We start from the raw sequence: 23,048 nt of genomic DNA, 5'->3' as shown, positions 1-23,048 counted from the left end.
CAGATTGTGTGTTTAGATTCTAGTCCAGGCATAATTCAGGGTAAAAAGAAATGGAGGCGTCTTTCCAGGATTAATACACTGATCCCGCGTTTTACTTTACTTATGTCCCACCTGAACAGAAACAGGCATTATATACTACCAATGCAGAATGTGAAAAGACATAATTTAAAACTACACATTTTTAATCAGCTTTAATTTTTTGTATTTTATTTACAGCGTTTCCCCAACAAAGAGCAACTGGATAGAAATATAACTCCTTAGCAAAGGTTTGAAGAGTCTCGAAGGGACTTACACTGGGGAGAAGACAGAAACTATTCTGTTTTGTTGTTCAACTTTCCAGGAATGAATCTATGGCACTGGTAATCCAATCTCGTAAACTAACTGGATTGGTGAACGTAAATCGATCCCTTATCTGTCCTGTGCAGGCTCCCGACCAGAGGATGCCGTGCTGCATGTTGTCGACGAGAAACGGCCCTCCACTGTCACCTCTGCAGGCGCCAGTGCCTTCTTGTTGAAGGCGCATACAGTAAAAGGTGTTCAGTTGCTCTTCCAAGCCCCTAGGGTAGCACTCGACACGTGGCACCACAACCATTGTGGTCTTCCCCATCCTCTTGGGGCTGGGATGCACGCCACTCAAGCCCCATCCGACCACGGTCCCCACTGTGTCGACGTCTAGAGACCCTGTTCCCAGCGTCACCACCTGTGGACACCCAAAGCAATCCCAGTGACTCTTCATTGTCGAGAACGAAAGTCGCTCCATGTAAAAACGAGACAAGTTTAACTACAGCTGCTACAACTGATAATTTACTAGCGATATTACCTAGAAATGAGCAAGTAAATGACTTTATACATAGAAAATACTCGAGATACAGATTTCGCGTAGGGCTACTATATATAAATCATAAGTTTTATATACATTTTTTATTCTCTGCACGGGTTATTGAAGGTACTTAACACATCTGTGCAACTACTAGAATATGATTGTTTATGTCCCCATACACCTTTCATATTAATGATATAAAACATTGTCAGTGGTCTTCAATCAAATATACAGGGTAAGTAAACAAGTCCATAAGTTTTATTGACACAAAAAATACACATAACAGACTTTAAACATCAATAATACACTATGTGATCAAAAGTATCCGAACACTCCCAAAAACATACGTTTTTCACATTAGGTGCCTTGTGCTGCCACCTGCTGCCAGGTACTCCATATCAGCGACCTCAGTTATTAGAAATCGTGTGAGAGCAGAATAGGGCGCTCTGCGGAACTCACCAACTTCGAACGTGGTCAGGTGATTGGTTGTCACTTGTGTCATACGTCGGTACGCAAGATTTCCACACTCCTAAACATCCCTAGGTCTATTGTTTCCTGTGTGATAATGGAGTGAAAACGTGAAGGGACACGTACAGCACAAAAGCGTACGGGCCGACCTCGTCTGTTGACTGACAGAGAAAGCCGATAGTTGAAGAGGGCCGTAATGTGAAATAGGCAGACATCTATCCAGACCACCACACAGGAATTCCAAACAGCATCATGAACCACTGCAAGTACTATGACAGTTAGGTGGGAGGTGAGAAAACTTGGATTTCGTGGCGGCTGCTCATAAGCCACTCATCACGCCGGTAAATGCCAAACGACTCCTCGCTTGGTGTAAGGAGCGTAAACATTGGACGATTGAACAGTGGAGAAACGTTGTGTGGAGTGACGAATCGCGGTACACAATGTGGCGATCCGATTGCAAGGTGTGAGTATGACGAATGCCCGGTGAATGCCATCTGCCAGCGTGTGTAGTGCCTACAGTAAAATTTGGAGGCGGTGGCGTTATGGTGTGGTCGTGTTTTTCATGGAGTGGGCTTGCACCCCCTGTTGGTTTGCGTGGCACTATCACAGCACAGGACTACATTGATGTTTTAAGCACCTTCTTGCTTTTCACTGTTGAAGAGCAATTCGGGGATGGCGATTGCAGCTTTCAACATGATCGAGCACCTGTTCATAACGCACGACCTGTGTCGGAGTGGTTACACGACAATAACATCCCTGTAAAGGACTGACCTGCACGGAGTCCTGACCTGAATCCTACAGAACACCTGTGGGATGTTTTGGAACGCCGGCTTCGTGCCAGGCGTCACCGACCGACATCGATACCTCTCCTTAGCGCAGCACTCCGTGAAGAATCGGCTACCATTCCCCAAGAAATCTTCCAGCACGTGACTGAACGAGACTGGAAGCTGCCATCAAGGCTAAGCGTGGGCCAACACCATATTGAATTGCAGCATTACCGATGGAGGGCGCTACAAACTTGTAAGTCATTTTCAGCCAGTTGTCTGGATATTTTTGATCACATAGTGTATATTCGTTCTCCTTCGCTACTTCACACAGTCCGCCAACGATGGGTAAGTTCTCGATCGCGCGACTGTAGAAAACACGTGCTTTTGAGGAGAGAAACTCGTCGATTAATGTTCGGATTGGATTTTCATCCGGAGAGGAAATCTTTGAAGGTTTTTCGATAGCAATAAAGGTGAAAATCTGTTGACACAAGGTTTGGAGAAAAAGGTGAGTGCGGACCGACTTCCCAACCGAACTCCTGTGGATTTTGTCAGTCTGGCCGAATGCTGGTGGTCATTATCATGAGTAGCATCACTCACGCAGTCTTCCTGGTCGTTGTTCTTGGACTGAGTTTGCAAGACGTCGCAGTTGTTGACAATAAATGTCAACAGTGGTAGTTACACCTGAGGGAAGCGATTCGTAGTACACCACAACGTCACTGTTCCACCAGATCCACGAGATTATCTTTTGTGAATGCGTGCAGATCATTGTACCGAAGATTGCTTTTCCTTAAGTAAGCATCAAGAAACCATTTCTCGTTACCACTGGCTATACAGGATAAGAATGTGTTTGTTGTTCCCGAGCCAGCAAGTACAGATGCAGATATGGCCATGCCCTGATTTTTGTGATTTTTGCTTAGAGCATGCGGTACCATGCACTCAATTTTTCAATCTTGCTCATTCCATGGAAATGTCGCACGATGGTGGAATCATCACGGCTCATAACGTCTGCCAGGTGTGTGATGAAACGTGGACGGCAAACACTTTGTCGCCTACTCGTGGTTTCACTATTTTTCAACCACTTTCCACAGACTCTCGCCGCGGTAGCACGCCAACAGACAACCAGCATCTCCATTTCCCATATGCTCATTCCCAGACACTGTTCCAGGCCGTAAGTTTGCGATTTGTAGAGGTCGCCTCTGTCGGTGGATTTCCTCATTTGCGGGCCGTATAGTCGCTAGATGAACTCCCCATTTTTCACTGCACCGTTGTCACTATCGCGTCCCCTGTCTATGATGCAGCCAGTCAACCTTCACAGCAGGCAGAGGCGATAAAGTTTAATTCGCCAGTATATTCGTACATACGTATAAATCTCGGAAATGGTAATATACCAACACACTTGGAAAAAATCAATACTTGAACAACAAATTATGAGACGCATAAACAGCTACAAGGCGCTTTAAAGAGATAAGAACACAAAACTTTTTAACAATATGTACGTATTAATAGACTAATAGCTACACTACTGGCCATTAAAGTTGCTACACCAAGAAGAAATGCTGATGATAAACGGGTATTCATTGGACAAATATACTAGAACTGGCATGAGATTACATTTTCACACAATTTGGGTGCATATATTCTGAGAAATCAAAACCCAGAACAACCACCTCTGGCCGTAATAACGGCCTTGATACGCCTGGTCATTGAGTCAAAGAGAGCTTGGATGGCGTGTACAAGTACAGCTGCCCATGCAGCTTCAACACGATACCACAGTTCATCAAGAGTAGTGACTGGCGTATTGTGACGAACCAGTTGCTCGCCCACCATTGACTAGACGTTTTCAATTGGTGAGAGATCTGGAGAATGTGCTGACCAGAGCAGCAGTGGAACATTTTCTGTACCCAGGAAGGCCCGTACAGGACCTGAAGCATGCGGTTGTGCATTATCCTGCGAAATGTAGGGTTTCGCAGGGATCGAATGAAGGGTAGAGCCACGGGTCGTAAAACATCTGAAATGTAACGTCCACTGTTCAAAGTGCCGTCAATGCGAACAAGAGCTGACCGAGACGTGTAACCAATAGCACCCCATTCCATCACGCCGAGTGATACGCCAGTATGGTGATGACGAATACACGCTTCCAATGTGCGTTCACCGCGATGTCGCCAAACACGGATGCGACCATCATGATGCTGTAAACAGAACCTGGATTCATCCGAAAAAAATGACGTTTTGCGATTCGTGATGACGTTTTACCATTCGTGCACCCAGGTTCGTCGTTGAGTACACCATCGCAGGCGCTCCTGTCTGTGATGCAGCGTCAAGGGTAACCGCAGCCATGGTCTCCGAGCTGATAGTCCATGCTGCTGCAAACGTCGTCGTACTGTTCGTGCAGATGGTTGTTGTCTTGCAAACGTCCCCATCTGCTGACTCAGGGATCGAGACGTGGCTGCACGATATGTTACAGCCATGCGGATAAGATGCCTGTCATCTCGACTGCTAGTGATACGAGGGCGTTGGGATCCAGCACGGCGTTCCGTATTACCCTCCTGAATCCACCGATTCCATATTCTGCTAACAGTCATTGGATCTCGACCAACGCGAGCAGCAATGTCGCGATACGATAAGCCGCAATCGCGATAGGCTACAATCCGACCTTTATCCAAGTCGGAAACGTGATGGTACGCATTTCTCTTCCTTACACGAGGCATCACAACAACGTATCACCAGGCAACGCCGGTCAACTGCTGTTTGTGTATGAGAAATCGGTTGGAAACTTTCCTCATGTCAGCACGTTGTAGGTGTCGCCACCGGCGCCAATCTTGTGTGAATGCTCTGAAAAGCTGATCATTTGCATATCACAGCGTCTTATTCCTGTCGGTTAAATTTCGCGTCTGTAGCGCGTCATCTTCGTGGTGTAGCAATTTTAATGTCCAGTAGTGTATCAGTAAATTTTAATATCATGCGCATCCTTAATGACGATGGTACAAATGGACTGGGGTCGTCGCAGTGGGATTGGCCCAGTACACAGTGGTTCCGAAGAGAACGAAGGTAATCTTAGCATGCTGCCTTGTAGACTAAGAGCTAAAGAAAACGGACTGGTTTGCTACGTGGGGCGTTCAATGGCAATGTAGCTGGTGACGAAGGCCATCTAGGTGGCAGAGTTGGTGCAAGAGACGTCCTGCGATATCAGTTTCGCGTCTGACTTGTAGCAAGTGGCAAAATGGTCAGCGTCTATTCACTTGAGGAGCGGCTGAAAATTTTCTTCTCGAAACTACTAACTTTCAGCCGTACCCTTAGAGGACCTGTTGCTCAGACACATCAAGCAGTAAATAATATGATGCACGTTGTAAGAGATTCTACTACAGGGAGTAAACAATTTTCTGATTCCTAGGGAAATGGATAGTAAGCTTTCGGATTCTTGGTGCGCAAAACATTGTGTGAAGGTTGAGTAGAGCATCCTGGAACCACCCTAAAACCAAAAAGCAAGTCGGAGGTGACTGGCCACCGTGTCACTCCTGCCAATGGCGTCATTTAAACGCATTTTGGGGGGACACGTGATCAGGCCACGAGAGGTAAGCAAAACTGTTCGTTTCACAGATCGGGTCAGACCTGGTCGTTCACTGGAATGAAGTAGTTCTTTTTCACGATTTAGCGCTCACCCTTCATTCACAAAAATAATTAAAGGCATGGTACATTGTCTTTTTAATTCAGGTGTCTAAACCTGTATTTTTAACTAATTTGGTCTTATTTTGATAGAGCGTATAAAGAGGAGTAATAATCTTGTGTTATGTCCGTAGTAATTTTCAGAAACAAAATCCTACATATTTTTTATCAAGTAGAAAAAATTTAAGAGTGAAAACTGATTCTTATTATATTTTGATACTTTTATTGAAAAAAAACATTGTAAATGTTATTACAAATGTAGTTGAATTGTATCTGCAGTTGTTGACAGTCAGTATTACCATATATGTTCCCATAAAGGAAACATTAATCAGTATTGTCATTTATAGTTACAACTTGACCCATTTTAGTTGATGAAAGTCTCTCTTCTTGGTGCACATTTGTCCTGATTTTGAAAATATTCGTTCACTAGCCATTGATGTTGCCGTAATACATAATACTTTTAGAACCAATTGCTATAGCGCTGGCCACAGCAATTTTCTTGTTTCGCAGCAGTTTAAGGAATTGCTATTTCTAGGCAAATATCCCTCCACTACACATGTCCAGTTCGACAGTTGGTGCACTTTCTGTGTCGTGACTTGCTTGAAGCTGACTAATAGTTTCATTAAAATCCTCACAGATTCAAGAAGTCTCACGTGTCACAGTGGTAAATGGTTGAGAAATGAGATCTATTTTGAACAACCAACGCTTTCAGTTTTGCAAAAGCTTTCATGTAGCAGTCCTGAACTGTTTTGTCGTCTGAAAATCACTGGCTTTGGATCGGAGATCCAGTAATGTTGCCTGACTAACCACTTCGTTGCTGGAGATAATCCCAAACCACTCTGATAACCGTTTAAGCAAATTATCAGCCAATGATTCTCTTTCTTGAGGAAACTCTTTATTTCTGTCTTGAAAAGATTTTAGTTGCCATTCCATTAATCTGGCAAGATATTCACTTTTAAATGTGAGACTGTTTTCTCTGAGGACACTTCTCTGGTTACCCCATCGAAAACGTTCAAATATCTGCAAAGCCTGTTGCATTATCTGCCAGTCTGAACCTTTTAAGTTTAAGATGATCGACTTTCCACCTAAAATAGCGAGGCAAGATATTATGGGATCTTTATTTAAAGTAAATATTTGCAACATTTGGTAAGTATAGTTCCATCTGGTTGGGGCATCTTGTTTCAGTTTCAGTCGGTCTTTTTTAAATTTTTTGCTTAAAGCAAAGGGTCTCTCCTTAAGAATAAATAACAACTCATTTGACATCGTTAATGATGTTCTGTATGGACTTCTGAATTGCTTGTTGCGCAGTGAGGTTTAAAGAATGTGTAAAGCGTGGGCTATGTGGAAGTTTCAGAAGCGTGGCAGTTTCACATTTGACGCATTCTCTGTTATTATGGATGTGATTTTAAAATTGATATTGTATTTGTGATAACAAACTTTATCCAGTGTGACATATTTTTAGCAGTGTGTCTGTCTTCGAATTGTGAGCACACAAAAAGTTATGACTTAGTTCACTCTTCTAATCTGCGGTATGAGCAGTGAGAGCATAGAAACTAATGTTAGTTACACTCGTCCATGTTAGGCAGACTCCCTTTGCTGTGGCCAAATAATTTTTCATTTTATTAAATAACTCATGATGCAGACTGGGCATCAGATAGTTTCACTTGGGCATAAATATATATTGAAACCTGGTACTCAAGGAATGGCAATCATAAAATTTTTTAAAAACATACAGTAAAACAGCAAATACAACACCAATGGTTAATTTAAAAGGACAAGCAACTGATCACCGACCAGGTGAGACAAAATGATGGCAAATTTGATAGCACAATCATTTAAACCTGCTGTAACGCCAAGAATGGCAATTATATAACAAAATTTAGAACGATACAGTAAAACAGCAAATACGATAATAAAACACAAGTGCCAGTCACAGACGGTGCACCAGGAATCGACCTCTGAGTAGGTCCGGCAAAAAACACTTTCGCGAGCGATGACATAGGCAGCCAAGAGTTGCATTCACTTCACAAGATGGTAACTCAGACTAGTGGCAGTCTAGCGAATGAGTAATGATAACCTTGCTGAGGCTACCTGACGTCCAATAAATCAAATGCAAAGATGTAAAAATACGCCAAAGCCGGAACCGGCGGTCTGGACTCTGCGTGCCTAGAGCACCTGGAATGAGAAAGAAATCACTACCACCAGAGTAGAAGAATCGTCAACCAACCTACAATCAAGAAAGCTGTCAAAACTACACGCCTCACTGGGCACCAGCTGCAAGGCAAGGAAACGTACACTGCCGTTACATACACTAATCGGTGTGGCCAAGCGGTTCTAGGCGCGTCAGTCTGGACCCACGCGACCGCTACGGTCGCAGGTTCGAATCCTGCCTCGGGCATGGATGTGTGTGATGTCCTTAGGTTAGTTAGGTTTAACTAGTTCTGAGTGCTCGGGGACTGATGACCTCTGATGTTAAGTCCCATAGTGCTCAGAGCCATTTGAACCATTTGAACAAACACTAATCCCCAGGGCAGGTAACTGAGGCGTTAGCGGCCACGATGCAGGAAAAATACCGCTGGTCGATCTTAACAAACGGTAACAAACTGAACGCAATAAACAGTAATTAGAAGTGCAGGAAAGCTAATCAGATCCGCCTTCCCCAAGCACTCCACTCGCTGCTCTTCGCCTCGCAACACTATGATAGCATCACGAACCCAAGTCACTTGAGAATCGCAAGATCTCACAATGGTGGAGGTTTCTCTACTTGAATCCAAAAGCACTCATCATAAAGCTTGCAGGATCCGGTTTACGAGGAGGTCGTGCACCCTCGTGACCACAGGCCTTCGATCTGGCAGTCCATGTTCACCGCCAGCGGTCCCGGCGTGTTTGCGCACTGCTCGGAGCTGGCTCCTCTTGAGTCCCCAATCGAACTGCACACTGACACGACCCGGAAGAACCAAGACGTCGCTCCAACGATAGGGCCACAGTTACTACATCCGATAAACGCCGTTGCTGCCACTAGCGGACAGGCAATGCTTACGAAAGCTAGTGGCGCCAGTCAAAACGAGAAGAAGACAACACGAGAGAAGACCGCAACCATGACAGCTAAACGATACGGTCTGGCCTCCAACAGAGGACAGAAACCTACAAACAGCATCAACACGAGCTGCAGCATGGCTCATATATAACTGCTGATCACTTTTAAAAGCTGTACATCTAATGTCATATTTTTATTTAATGTGACCGGATTTATAATATAATATAAAATTAATATTTAAAAAATAACTTATTGGTTGTTGTATATGAAAAGCAGTTGGGGTTGAAGGCATTACAAAAGGAAATAAATCAGGACTTGGTCCAGAACCTGACGACACTAGTGGGCTGCATGCAGCTTGAGACTCAGTTTGCCATTCTGAGAAGATAACTCCATCCGAGGCAGAAGCAGACGTTTGTGAGGACGGTTTATGAGAAACGATTTCTCGAATTTCTGACCCACATCATTCCAATTGTACAGTACGATGCTTCGAGTTTAGATATCTCTTCAGGTATGATGATGAGCTAGAACTCAGGGCAATTATCCGCTGACAGTAGCGGAACTTTCCTTTTTCTTGCATTTTGGTGAAATGGTACCGAAAATCTCTCGTAATTCATCTAGGCGAAGACAATTTGGGTGACATATTATTGTGCAGCGCCGGAAAGTACACTGGTAAAATTAAGATATTTACTGTTAACACAGATATCTTAAATCCTAAAAGCTTAAAGCCAGAACAAATATACATGCAGCACATTCTATATTCATAAGTTATAGAGTAGCACGTAGAGCGTTGTGATCTATGAAACCTACAGCCCCAAACGTGAAGTTTGTGTTGTATACAAAAAGTTCTGAAATAGACATAGTGATTAAGAAATTCGCGAAGACAAGCCTGATAATATGCGAGGATATCGTTACTTAAAGGTAAAAGCTTCGAATAATGTGATATCCTAATTTGGGCTACATGATGACTGAACAAGAGATGGCAGGATAATGGTGCGGACAAAGGCTGGAAAAAATCAGTGCAAATGAAATCTAGGGCCTATGCTTTAGGAGCTACAAACTTATTTACTCATGCAGCCACTAGCTATACCAGTGTGTCTATATTGTTACTGTAGAACATACACTACCGGCCACTAAAATTGCTACACCACGAAGATGACGTGCTACAGACGCGAAATTTAACCGACCGGAAGAAGATGCTGTGATATGCAAATGATTAGCTTTTCAGAGCATTCACACGAGGTTGGCGCCGGTGGCGACACCTACAACGTGCTGACATGAGGAAAGTTTCCAACCGATTTCTCATACACAAACAGCAGTTGACCGGCGTTGCCTGGTGAAACGTTTTGTGATGGTCCGTGCAAGGAGGAGAAATGCGTACCATCAGGTTTCCGACTCGGATTGTAGCGTATCGCGATTGCGGTTTACCGTATCGCAACATTGGTGCTCGCGTTGGTCGAGATCCAATGACTGTTAGCACATTATGGAATCGGTGGGTTCAGGAGGGTAATGCGGAACGCCATGCTGGATCCCAACGGCCTCGTATCACTAGCAGTCGAGATGACAGGCATCTCATCTGCATGGCTGTAACGGATCGTGCAGCCACGTCTCGATCCCTGAGTCAACAGATGGGGACGTTTGCAAGACAACGACCATCTACACGAACAGTTCGACGACGTTTGAGGCAGCATTGACTATCAGCTCGGAGACCATGGCTGCGGTTACCCTTGACGCTGCATCACAGACAGGAGCGCCTGCGATGGTATACTCAACGACGAACTTGGGTGCACGAATGGCAAAACGTCATTTTTTCGGATAAATCCAGGTTCTGTTTACAGCATCATGATAGTCGCATCCGTGTTTGGAGACATCGCGGTGAACGCACATTGGAAGCGTGTACCGGTAATCGTCATCGCCATACTGGCGTATCACCCGGCGTGATGGTATGGGGCGCCATTGGTTACACGTCTCGGTCACCTCTTGTTCGCGCTGACGGCACTTTGAACAGTGGACGTTACACTTCAGATGTGTTACGACCCGTGGCTCTACCCTTCATTCGATTCCTGCGAAACCCTACATTTTAGTAGGATAATGCACGACCGCATGTTGCAGATCCTGTACGGGCATTTCTGGATATAGAAAATGTTCTACTGCTGCCCTGGCTAGCACATTCTCCAGATCTCTCACCAATTGAAAACGTCTGGTCAATGGTGGCCGAGCAACTGGCTCGTCACAATACGCCAGTCACTACTCTCGATGAACTGTGGTATCGTTTTGAAGCTGCATGGGCAGCTGTACTTGTACACGCCTTCCAAGCTCTGTTTTACTCAATGCCCAGGCGTATCAATGCCGTTATTACGGCCAGAGGTGGTTGTTCTGGGTACTGGTTTCTCAGAATCTATCCACCTAAATTGCGTGAAAATGCAATCACATGTCAGTTGTAGTATAATATATCTAATGAATACCCGTTTATCATCTGCATTTCTTCTTGGTGTAGCAATTTTAATGGCCAGAAGTTTAACAGTAATGGCCAGTACTTCTCAAATTTTACAGAAGCTCTCCTGCGAACCTTGCAGAACTAGCAATCCTGAAAGAATGGACTTCGCCCAGACATGGCTTAGCCACAGCCTCGGTTATGTTTTCAGAATGAGATTTTCACTCTGCAGCGGAGTGTGCGCTGATATGAAACTTCCTGGCTGATTAAAATTGCGGTCCGGACCGAGACTCGAACTTGGGACCTTTGCCTTATGGAAAAGCTTGTCTGATATAGGGAATAATAGGAAAACTAGAAGCTGCAGCTGATCCTCTTGTCGCAACCAACGAACTAAACCATTACTTGACTTTAGCGATAACCTTCATTGAACCGACAACAAGACGTAAACTTACAGATTATTTCACAGAGGTAAATCATTGTAGTCGCTAACAATTCTTTCTTGACAATGCCGTCAAATAATCCTCATTAGTTACATGATTTACCTATCTAATCTTCAGTACTCTCCTGTAGCACCAAAGTTCAAAAGCTTCTATTCTCTTTTTGTCTGAACTGTTTATTGGCCGCAGTCACTTCCACAGAAGACTACATTCCAGATAAATACCCTTAGAACAAATTTCCTAACACTTAAATCTATATTCGAAGTTAGAAAAATTTCTCTTCTTCAGAAACACTTCTCTTTTCATTATCACTCTACATTTTATGTCCTCTCTTCATCGGCCACCGTCAATTACTTTACAGCACAAATAGAAAAACTTATCTTCTACTTTTAGTGTCCCATTTCCTAACATAATTAGCTCATCGTTGCTTGATATAATTCGACTGTATTCAATTATGCTTGTTTTGCTTTTGTTAATGTTTAACTTATATGCTCTTTTCAAGACATTGTTCATTCCATTCAACTTATCTTCCAAGTCCTTTGCTGTCTCTGACAGAATTACAATGTCATTGGCAGCCCTCAAAGTTTTTATTTCTTCTCCATGATCTTTAATTCCTTCACTAATTTGTTCTTTCGTTTCCTTCACTACTTGTTCAATGTACAGATGGAATACCATCGGAGCCTGTGTAACTCCCTTTTCAACCACTGCATCCTTTTCATGCCCTTTGACTGTTATAACTACTCTCTGGCATCTGGACAAGTTATGCATAACCTTTCGCTCCCTGTATTTATCCTCTCCTACCTTCAGAGTATCAAGGAGTCTATTCCAGTTGACACTGTCAAAAGTTTTCTCCAAATCTGCAAAAGCTATAAACGCGGAACTGCCTACCCTTAACTTACCTGCTAAGATAAATCATAGGGTCAGGACTGTCTTGCGTGTTCCTATATTTCTGTGGAATCCAAACTGGTCTTCCCTGAGATCGACTTTTACCCGTTTATCCATTCTCATGTAAAGAATTCGTCTTAGTATTTTGCAAACATGACTTATTAAACAGATAGTTTAGTAATATTCACACTTGTCAGCACCTGTTTTCTTTGGAATTGGAATTATTACATTCTTGTATCTGAGGGCATTTCGCCTATCTCATTCATCGTGCAAACCAGAGGGAATAGCTTTGTCATGGCTGACTTTCCCGAGGCTATCAGTGGTTCTGAAAGAATGTCGTCTACACCTGGGGTCTTGTTTCGATTTAGATCTTTCAGTGCTCTGTCAAATTCTTCTCGCAGTATCGTATCTCTCATTTCATCATTATCTACATCCTCTTCGAGTTCATTTGCCTTGTATAGACCCCATATATAAGTATACTCTTTCCACCTTCCAGCTTTCACTTCTTTGCTCAGTACTGATTATCGATCTCAGCTCTTGATATTCACACTGATACTTCTCTTTTCTTCAAAGGTTTCTTTAACTTTCCTACTGGCAGTACCTGTCCTTCCCCTAGTTACATGTGCTTCTCTATCATTACATTTGTCCTCTAGTCATTCCTGCTTAGCCATTTTGCACTTCCCGGCAATTTCATGTTTTTAAACGTGTAAGTAGGCTGTTTATGTTTTCTTATTGGCAACGTTACGTAGCGCTCTGTATGAAAATCACTGGCTGTGCTGTGTGCAGTCTGTGGCTAGTTTGCATTGTTGTCTGGCATTGTAGTGTTGGGCAGCGGCAGCTGGATGTGAACAGCGCGTAGCGTTGCGCAGTTGGAGGTGAGCCGCCAGCAGTGGTGGTTGTGGGGAGAGAGATGGCGGAGTTTGGAAATTTGTAAGACTGGATGTCATGATCTGTTATGTATATAATGATTTTTCAACACTATTAAGGTAAATACATTGTTTGTTCTCTACTACAATCTTTCATTTCCTAACTATGCCTATCAGTAGTTAGTGTCTTCCGTAGTTTGAATCTTTTATTTAGCTGGCAGTAGTGGCGCTCGCTGTTTTGCAGTAGTTCGAATAACGAAGATTTTTGGTGAGGTAAGTGATTTGTGAAAGGTATAGGTTAATGTTAGTCAGGGCCATTCTTTTGTAGGGATTTTTGAAAGTCAGATTGCGTTGCGCTAAAAATATTGTGTGTCAGGTTTAGCACAGTCCTGTATAATTCTTCTAAGGGGATCTTTCATACGTCGACCCTTAGCCGAGGATACCTCACTGGAATCTTCTGATTTTTTTCTTGCAGTTTGTGTAAATAGTGTAGCTATTGTTTATTGCTAGCGCGTAATTGTAGAGAGAATCTCCTTTGTAGTTGCAGTCTTTCATTGTTGTACAGTAAAACAGTTGTGGCATGCATGTAGATTTGCACCAAGTATTTTGCAGCTGCGCTTGCAAGTAACTACGTATTATTTTCAGTGCTATGTTAATGTGTTCTCTTATTTTTGCTCTTCAAATTGTGCTTTTCTGTGTTAGCGTGTGAAATATTGTGACAATAATGGCGTGTGAAAAACGTAACACTAGGTTTCAAAGTAAACTGAGAAATAATAGTGACGACGAGCGTAGCTTATCAGCACCACTGTGTAATGAATTAACAGACATTCAAAGTAGTAATTTGGTAATTGTGCATAGGGAAATGGAGCGGGCGGCAAATAATGGTGTAGACAGTGAAACAGGTAGTGAACAAGGAAGCATTATCGATCGATCGGTCGGCAACAGCTCGCCTCAGGAATCCGAAATGACAGAACACAATATTGCAAATACTGTAGACTTAGGTTTTGGGTCCTCACCGTTTTCTCAAATGAGTCAAGACACATTTTCTGCTTGTCAAAATGTGAATGTTGCCGGTGAAAATGCACTGCCAAAAAGCATAGAGAAACAGATCCCAGACACTAATACATTATTATTGCAATTAGTGCAACAAATGGAACAAAATCAGAGACAAATGGGACAAAGGCTTCAAAAGTTAGACACAATGGAACAACACCAGAGACAAACACAGCAACAGTTAGACACAATGGAACAAAATCTTCAAAAGTTAGACACAGTGGAACAAAATCTTAAAAAGTTAGACACAATGGAACAAAATCTTCAAAAGTTAGACATCAGGCTTGAACAAACACGTGAAGATTTAACTACTGAGTTACATAACATCGAATCGAAATGTCAAAAAGTCTGTAATGACGTAAAAACACAAATTTGTGAGCATTTCCAACCTATTTTTTCGCGTCATGAAAATGCATTACAGAATCACGAAGCAGCCATAAAAGAACTGCAAACCATTGTTCATGAAAATCACGACACCTTGCTAGCTAAAATTGACTCAGCTGCATCTACCGATTCGGTTACGCAACTTGCAAAAACTCAAGAAAACTTAAAGGACGCAGTAGATACGATTTCAACACAAATGGACACTCTGAAACTTGGTTCAGAAAAACACACTGAGGAAATAAGTACACTATCGGAGAAAGTAGCCGAACTTTCGGATCAGTTCACTAACTTATCTGCAAAGGTAGATGATGATCTGAATGACACAAGACCTGTAGCCATCACTGACACAGAAGAGTATGAACAAATTAAGAAATTCAAACAAAATCAGAATCAAATTAATACGCAATACAAAAGAGAAATCGGGGAAGTACAAGATCAGTTGGCACAAGTAATACAAAAATTTCATATTTCAGAGGACACTCGCGCTCCAATACGGGAAGAGGAACTTAGAAATACGGAAAAGCCACAAAATAATAACACAACGCATTTCGGAAATTGTGAAAGAAATTGGCAAGGTGCACCGAATTTTGAGATGGAACCGCCGACACGACGTAACAATGACCGATATGCTACTCGCCGACAAGATGATTTTGACTATAAGCTGTTCATTACTAGACGTAAATTCAAAACGTTTAAGAATTCTGCCAACAACATTCATCCACAAGCGTGGCTCCATCAATTCTCTCATTGTTTTCCTCCCAACTGGTCATTGGAGCACAGGTTAGAATTTATGTGTGGCTACTTGGAGAATGAACCAGCTGTAAGAATGCGATCGGTCATTCACGATTGTCACAGTGAAGGAGATTTTTATCATGCCTTCCTCTCAGCATATTGGTCTCAAGCTACACAAGACCGAGTAAAACATAGCATCATAATGATGAAACATTTCGAACAATCTGAATTTTCCAGTCTTGTGAAATATTTTGAAGACGTGTTGCACAAGAATCAGTACCTGTCAAACCCATACAGCCCCTCAGAACTCATCCGCATTTGCTTAATGAAATCGCCTGAACATTTAAGAAATATTATTTTGGCAGGACGTTGCAAAGACGACATTGAAGCTTTTCAGAGACTCTTACAAGAATTAGAAAGTGACACAGACAGTCGCGGGATGCGAAAACAGGAAAACAATCACTACAGGTCACATCCGTCACAATTCCGTGATGACAGAAACAATAACTGGACACGACAAGTCTATTCTTACAATTCAAATCGTGACCAAAACAGACACCACCCATATGACAACCACTGGCAGAGTAATACTAGTTACAGAGAAGGATCGCATTTCCGTAGTAATGAATATGACAGAGATTACCATAGAAACAGACAATATGGGAACAAAAACAATTATTATCAAGGGAGACAGAATAACTTCAGACGCAACAGTTCAGCGCGCAGTTACGATTCTGGGAGAAATTCTCCACCACATGACCGACAGACACGAAGCTACAGGAACTACCGACATGACGAGAGACGATATAATCATAACGACAGACCTGAACTTCATCAGAACTGGCGGGATTTAAACAGGGCTGGGCCCTCTCGGCAAGGTGAATTTGTAGAAGTTAGGTCTCCTAATCCCAATAACGATGCGCGCCAACAAAGACTATGACTCACACCGCAGGCAGCCACGTGCGCCGGCTGGCTCAGGGAAAAATTACATAGATGCTAACCTTGAGAAAAATTTTAGCACTCCTCACCGACGTATACCGCATGATAATTCCGTTCAAGTTGAAACTCTGAGTACTAGGAAGAGTAAAGGACTGCACCACGTTTCTCATGTAAAACCGTTTATTGAAAGATATTCTGCTTTTTAACTTAGTCTTTGCTATAAAATTTTTCACTTTACATTACTAGTATGCTTAGTCAGACTTAGAATCTGTTAACATGCAACAATGTTTGAAATTAAATATCCAGTCAAGGGCCAAGAGAACTTATTTCAACAGAAATTATGAATGCATTGTTATAGTGAACAGACGACACAACGTTGTTATTTGTACATTCTTGCTTGTTAGTTGCACGATTACGTAACGACTATAAGGCTCACATACGTAGAACATTTACCAGTACTGCAAATGAGATTTTAATGCAACATTTTGGTTTACTTGAAATTTGGTGTATCATGAGGTAAGTACATTGGCTTCTGCAGAACTTAGCTTTCGGAGGACGATAACTTCGACACTTCCACAGAGATTATCTTACAACAAGATGCACAGTTTAGCGCTACAGTACACGTATTTGAGTGATTAATTTTGTACTTAAAACATTTATTTTTAAAGATATTTGAAGTACAATGATACAAAGTATTTCCGTGACACATTTCATTCCATTGCAATAATCTGTAACACCTGAGAGTATAATTACATTAATCCTCAGGGGGGTACACACTTACTTTGTGTACCATGTGTGTGGCAAGCACAAGGATCCCTGGCTAATATGGTATTTGCTTACACAGCTTTACACATCGGTACCATATTTCTCCAACACAGAATTACACAGCTATCTGATTATTTAACAGAGAAACAAAAATTTTTTTTATGTCAGTGACACATGTTTACGCAATTACACAGTTGGATAATTTCACACTTATGAAATTGTATTTTGTCTGTACTTTGTGAACTGCTCATATTTTTTTGGAACCATTGCGATACTATGAGAGCTTTGAATGATGTATTTGGTATGGGATCATGATTTTTAAAGTACGTTTGAGGCTGATGACACTTTTGACATGAGCAGTGAATTTTTTTTAGGTTTTGAAATTATTGGAGGAAGCTACAGCGATTTTGAGAGTTGACTGAGGTGTTATGATGTTATTATTACGATGACTATGTGTATTATGCTGTTGCGATTTGTTTATGATCAATAAGCTGATGCTATATGAGTTATTTGAGTATACTATGTATCTGTTATGATGAAATATTGAAGAAGTGTCGACGAATAAGGTAAGGAATAATGAGTAGTGGTTAGGGACTCTGGTTTGTGAAAAAGGTTGTTGGAAACCAAGAATCGTACTTTAAGAGTTATGAAATGCATGTAAATGCGTGAATGTATTACAATGCCAACAGAAATTTTTTGGTCACTGTTATATCAATAGGATTTTGTTTGTACAGATTTGTAACACAAATTCTTGCCCTGTGAAATATTTTTATATGAGACTGTCACTGTAGCGGAAACTGCTGTCGTAAATATTTCAGGAAAAAAGGTAGGTCTCTGTAAGCACCCAGCTGTGCGACAGATGCCTGGAAAAAAAAGCCATTAGTGTGTGCGTTTCAGAGGCGCAGGTGGAGAAAAAAAAAGCGGGAGGCCATTATCCTCGCTATTGACATTTCTTTGTCGAAAGCATCACAAATACGACATGCTCAAACTTGAAAACATATGATTATACTGTAGAGATCTAGATTTATGATATTTACTAAAATGCCTAATGAAATGATGAGAAACATTTTACATCTATTGTCTTTCTAGTTGAGAGAATTCTTTTGCCTTTGGAGACGACATTTGCTCAGTGAATGACGTTTCATGCACTGCTCTGTATAGGCTATATATATTTGCTCATTTGTTTAATATCTAGTTTCAAGCTGCACTGCAGCAATGGTTAAAATAAAATTTTATAGATGTACTAATATAAATATTTTATGCCTACAGACCCAGTAAAGACTAACTTTATGATGTACTTCAAAAAAACGAAGGAGCACAAAAAAAAATTTCCCTTCACAGGAATTCTTTTGTAGAATAAATTGTGATGCATCACTCTAGTATTAAAATGTGACATAGGTATTAGACATGGCTATCTTTAGTGTAATATTTTTCTTTGCTTGAGCTTTGTCATGTTTAGATATAAGTTATTACATTTTCTGCTGCTGTGTGCCAGGCATAGTGCTACTAAATTTCACTTTGTATTACTCTGTTAAGCTAGTTTTACTACTGATTTATTTTTCTTGTTTGCTGCGCATTGCCTTATATTAGTTGTAATATTGCCATTGCTTTGCTAATTTCTATAATGCTGCTTGCTTTGCAAATTTGAATTTTTTGTGTCATTGCTGTTTGTGTTAACTGTTTTGTGTTGCTGCATTGCCTCGTCCCTTGGTATATATAGCTGAGCTCAGTAGATTTAAGTTAGCTTAAGAGGGGGTAGACTATATAAGAAACTAGCTATGATGGATTGGAAGAAATGCATTGAGAAGCTATAAGAAAATGGCTTGGCCAAAAAAGTAGTGTACAGTGGAGAAAAACTATTTTTGAAAGAGGATGTGAACAGAATACAGAAAGCATGCTTGGATAGGATTTTTTTTTTGGCTGAAGCAAATGTTGAAATAAGAGGGACGATCTATGGAATGAAGTTCTGGGTTGGACTGCAGTACCAAATGTTACACGGAAAACAAACACTGTCCTTTCCTTTTGTTTTATCCCCCTATGTGTTTGTGTACCCTTGTGTATTTGTTTTCTTCCTGTCTCTGTGTACTGTTTCATAGAATTTTTTTTCTCTTCTAATACTAAGCTACATTCACTATGATGAGGAATACTGTTATCCTCAAATATAATTTGCATTAATAATATGTTATTTACTTTGTAAAGATGTTTAGACATTATTTATCTGTTCTGTTTTGTTGCTCATGTGTGAAGTTGATGTTTCAAAAGTTATTCTGATCTTTTATGTAGGTACTTATAATTCCTGTAACACTGATGTATATGTTATTTCGATTCTTTTGTAAAGCCTGTATTACTACAACTGTTATCTGTATTGTTAAGTTCTTTAATGATGAATTTTGTACCTTTGTAATTGTATTCTTATGTTATAAAATTGTAATTGACACCAGTTCATCATATTATTAACTTGTAAGTTCCATTTCACTGCACACGTTTATGTTGGTCATAGTATATGGACAATATGTGAGAAATAGGGACCGTTAGTGTTTGCATGTGTGTTAATAATTCAGCAAGGGACTGGATAACAGTATTGCTGGTTCTAAGGACAACTCCAAAAACTTTGTGAGTGCACAAGTGGTGGTTATGGACTTGCTATATTATCCGCAAGACTCTTCAATGGTGATTGAGCACCTGCACAGTCACAACAGATGGCTGCTGGCCATCTCTACAAGGACTACAGTGGGTCTGCATCGTTGATGACCCACCAATACCATTATTTCTACAAGGACTACAGTGGGTCTGCATCTTTGATGACCCACCAATACCATTATTTCTACAAGGACTGCAGTGGGTCTGCACCTCTGGTGGCCCACCAATACCGTAGTCTCTACCAGGACTACAGTGGGTCTGCTCTGTGATGACCTACCTAGCAATATTCTTAAAAACATCGAATGACTCTGCTGTGGGTTTGCTCTGTTGTGGCTCATTACCTGTCTGCATGTCAAGAGTCAGCACTGTCTTTTCGTTGGAAGGACAACACTACTTCTTCAAGACTGCATGGAAATCCACTACTTCCATGTGCATTTTCTTCTACTGCTCAGACTTTGAGAAAAACACTGCTATTTTACTGTGATGAACGATCAGGACTGTCTTTATCGACTGTGAGAAAATTTTAGCTTTCGACCAACATTGTATCAATAATTGTGTGCATTTGATTTCTTTGTTATTGTAATTATGAAAAATTTTTTCAAATCGTTATTGGCCACTGCCCAAAACAATTTGTAAAATTTTTTGTGGAGAGCATGGGGGCTACGTAAGTAGGCTGTTTATGTTTTCTTATTGGCAACGTTACGTAGCGCTCTGTATGAAAATCACTGGCTGTGCTGTGTGCAGTCTGTGGCTAGTTTGCATTGTTGTCTGCCATTGTAGTGTTGGGCAGCGGCAGCTGGATGTGAACAGCGCGTAGCGTTGCGCAGTTGGAGGTGAGCCGCCAGCAGTGGTGGATGTGGGGAGAGAGATGGCGGAGTTTGGAAATTTGTAAGACTGGATGTCATGATCTGTTATGTATATAATGATTTTTCAACACTATTAAGGTAAATACATTGTTTGTTCTCTGCTACAATCTTTCATTTCCTAACTATGCCTATCAGTAGTTAGTGCCTTCCGTAGTTTGAATCTTTTATTTAGCTGGCAGTAGTGGCGCTCGCTGCTTTGCAGTAGTTCGAGTAACGAAGATTTTTGGTGAGGTAAGTGATTTGTGAAAGGTATAGGTTAATGTTAGTCAGGGCCATTCTTTTGTAGGGATTTTTGAAAGTCAGATTGCGTTGCGCTAAAAATATTGTGTGTCAGGTTAAGCACAGTCCTGTATAATTTTTCTAAGGGGACGTTTGAAATGTTTGTATTCCCTTTTGCCTGCTTCATTTGCTGCATTTTTACATTTTCTCCTTTCATCAACTATGTTAAGTGTGTCCTGTGATATCCAAGTATTTCTAATACGCCTTGTCTTTCTACCAATTTGATCCTCTGCTGTCTTTGAGTCATTCGTTGTCTGATGCTCCCCCAGAAACTCTCAGAAACTTGTAGTTCTTCCAACTTATTCACATCGCATCTCCTTAATTTACTACCTTTTAACCCATGAATTGTGGCTGAAGTCCATATCATCCCATGGAAATGTCTTAGAATTTAAAATCTGTTTCTGAAATCTCTCTCTCTTACGCTAAAGATAAGAGATCCTTTAACAGCTGGAATGACAATAAAAAGTGATAAGAATCGAGAAGCTAGTGTAGAAGCCAAGTCGTGACATACGAAGTTCTTTAGAGGGTGACATTGCAATATCTGGAAGTTCAGTTGACAGCAATAGAATCAGACTAATGGAAATAAGGTAAATACTTGTAGAATGTTTGGAGCAATCACACAACTCTAAGCCACCACAGCAAAATTTTAATTGTGACAAAGCAGCATCAAGGTAACGAGGCCCAAAGCCACCAACTTAGAAGGTACTGGAGGAAACATAATAAAACTTAATAATAACAAAGCATCAGAGCAGCACAATATACCTGCAAATATATGGAATCACTGGTGACTATATGTTAGCATGTCTAACAAAAATTATTCAGATAATCTCGGAATCAAACACAATGCCATCCAAATGGGGTGGGTTATGCTTGCCATGACTGTGGTATTTTCGATAAACAACCAAACGATGCCCCACTCCCCCAGGTCGCTCTAAATGGCTCAGCATTAATTTTCTGGGCACGGGCTTCACGTACCTAGGGGTCCTGAGATGGGATCTGGTGAATGTTGACGTCCCTGTCACTGTAATCTATGGGCATGCTTCACTGACAACCATTTGGCATGGCAGCAGAACGAATGGGGATCTTGCATTGTAAGGTGACATGGTCTCCTGACCTTCATTTCTTACATATTCCGACCTCACAATCGTATTCTGCACATCAAGACGTTTTATTCGAACCTGAACTCAATAAGGTAATGTCAATTTTGTATGAGTTCATGTAAGCAATATGCAAATCTAATAAGTAAATCGCAAGTGCGCACCAAGGTTGAAAAAGACGAGTCTGGCACACACAACATGATGGCCATAAGAATTTTTGTTCTAAAGAGGAAACCAGCCCACTGGGTCAACAACATACCTACTTCAGCCGAAGCGACCGCCCAGAGAGAAGATAACTTTTGCCAGAGCGAAGGGATAACGACCCCCGTGTTCGACTTAGAAGCAAATTCCGCTACATTGTGTGGGAGCGCCCAGAAGACGCATTTTTTCATGGACCGACTGCATAGTTAAGGAGTTCTCACAGGAGGAAAGTATATGCCTAACAGAGGAGCTACAGATTACCGCAATGATCGTCTTAAACAAAACGTCATTCTCCCGTTTAAAAGAGCAACGCTGATTGGCGGAATATTTCAGATGCAAAGAGTCATAGGAGAGAGGGAAGGCAGTGAATGACATACCCTTGCAACTTTTCCAGAAAAAGAGGCACTTCTATTGTCGCTCTTCGAGCGGGAACACGTAACGAGAGCGAGTGCGCTTGTACGTGTACGCAAAGTGCGAGGAATAAAGTCTCTCCTCAGTACTTCACTGGGAGAGCACCTCTGTCGTTATCAAATCAGAGTGACACTCTATATTGAGTCGCTCGCGAATAAGCGCTGATCACTGTGTTGGCCACCACATTTATTGTGTGGTGTGGACACGGACAGAGTACTAGTTAAACGCCAGCGAGCGAGTATTGAGTGGCATCGCGGTGGACAGGTTATCTGACCAGTGTACCACGCCAATAGTTGGACTAGGGGCA

At 41.6% G+C, this 23,048-nt stretch overlaps 1 protein-coding gene across 1 annotated transcript in view; it reads right to left on the bottom strand.

The window, feature by feature from the left end:
• Positions 1-328: 328 nt before the first annotated feature.
• Positions 329-23,048, bottom strand: part of LOC124788420 (trypsin-6-like) — a 33,943-nt gene continuing 11,223 nt past the window's right edge. The window contains exon 2 of the mRNA XM_047255686.1: positions 329-700. Coding sequence (XP_047111642.1) covers positions 329-700 — 372 coding nt within the window. The remainder of the gene's footprint in view (positions 701-23,048) is intronic.

This window comes from Schistocerca piceifrons, chromosome 3 (assembly GCF_021461385.2).
Source record: "Schistocerca piceifrons isolate TAMUIC-IGC-003096 chromosome 3, iqSchPice1.1, whole genome shotgun sequence".
Lineage (NCBI taxonomy): Eukaryota > Metazoa > Arthropoda > Insecta > Orthoptera > Acrididae > Schistocerca > Schistocerca piceifrons.
This window is presented reverse-complemented; position numbering and strand designations above follow the sequence as displayed.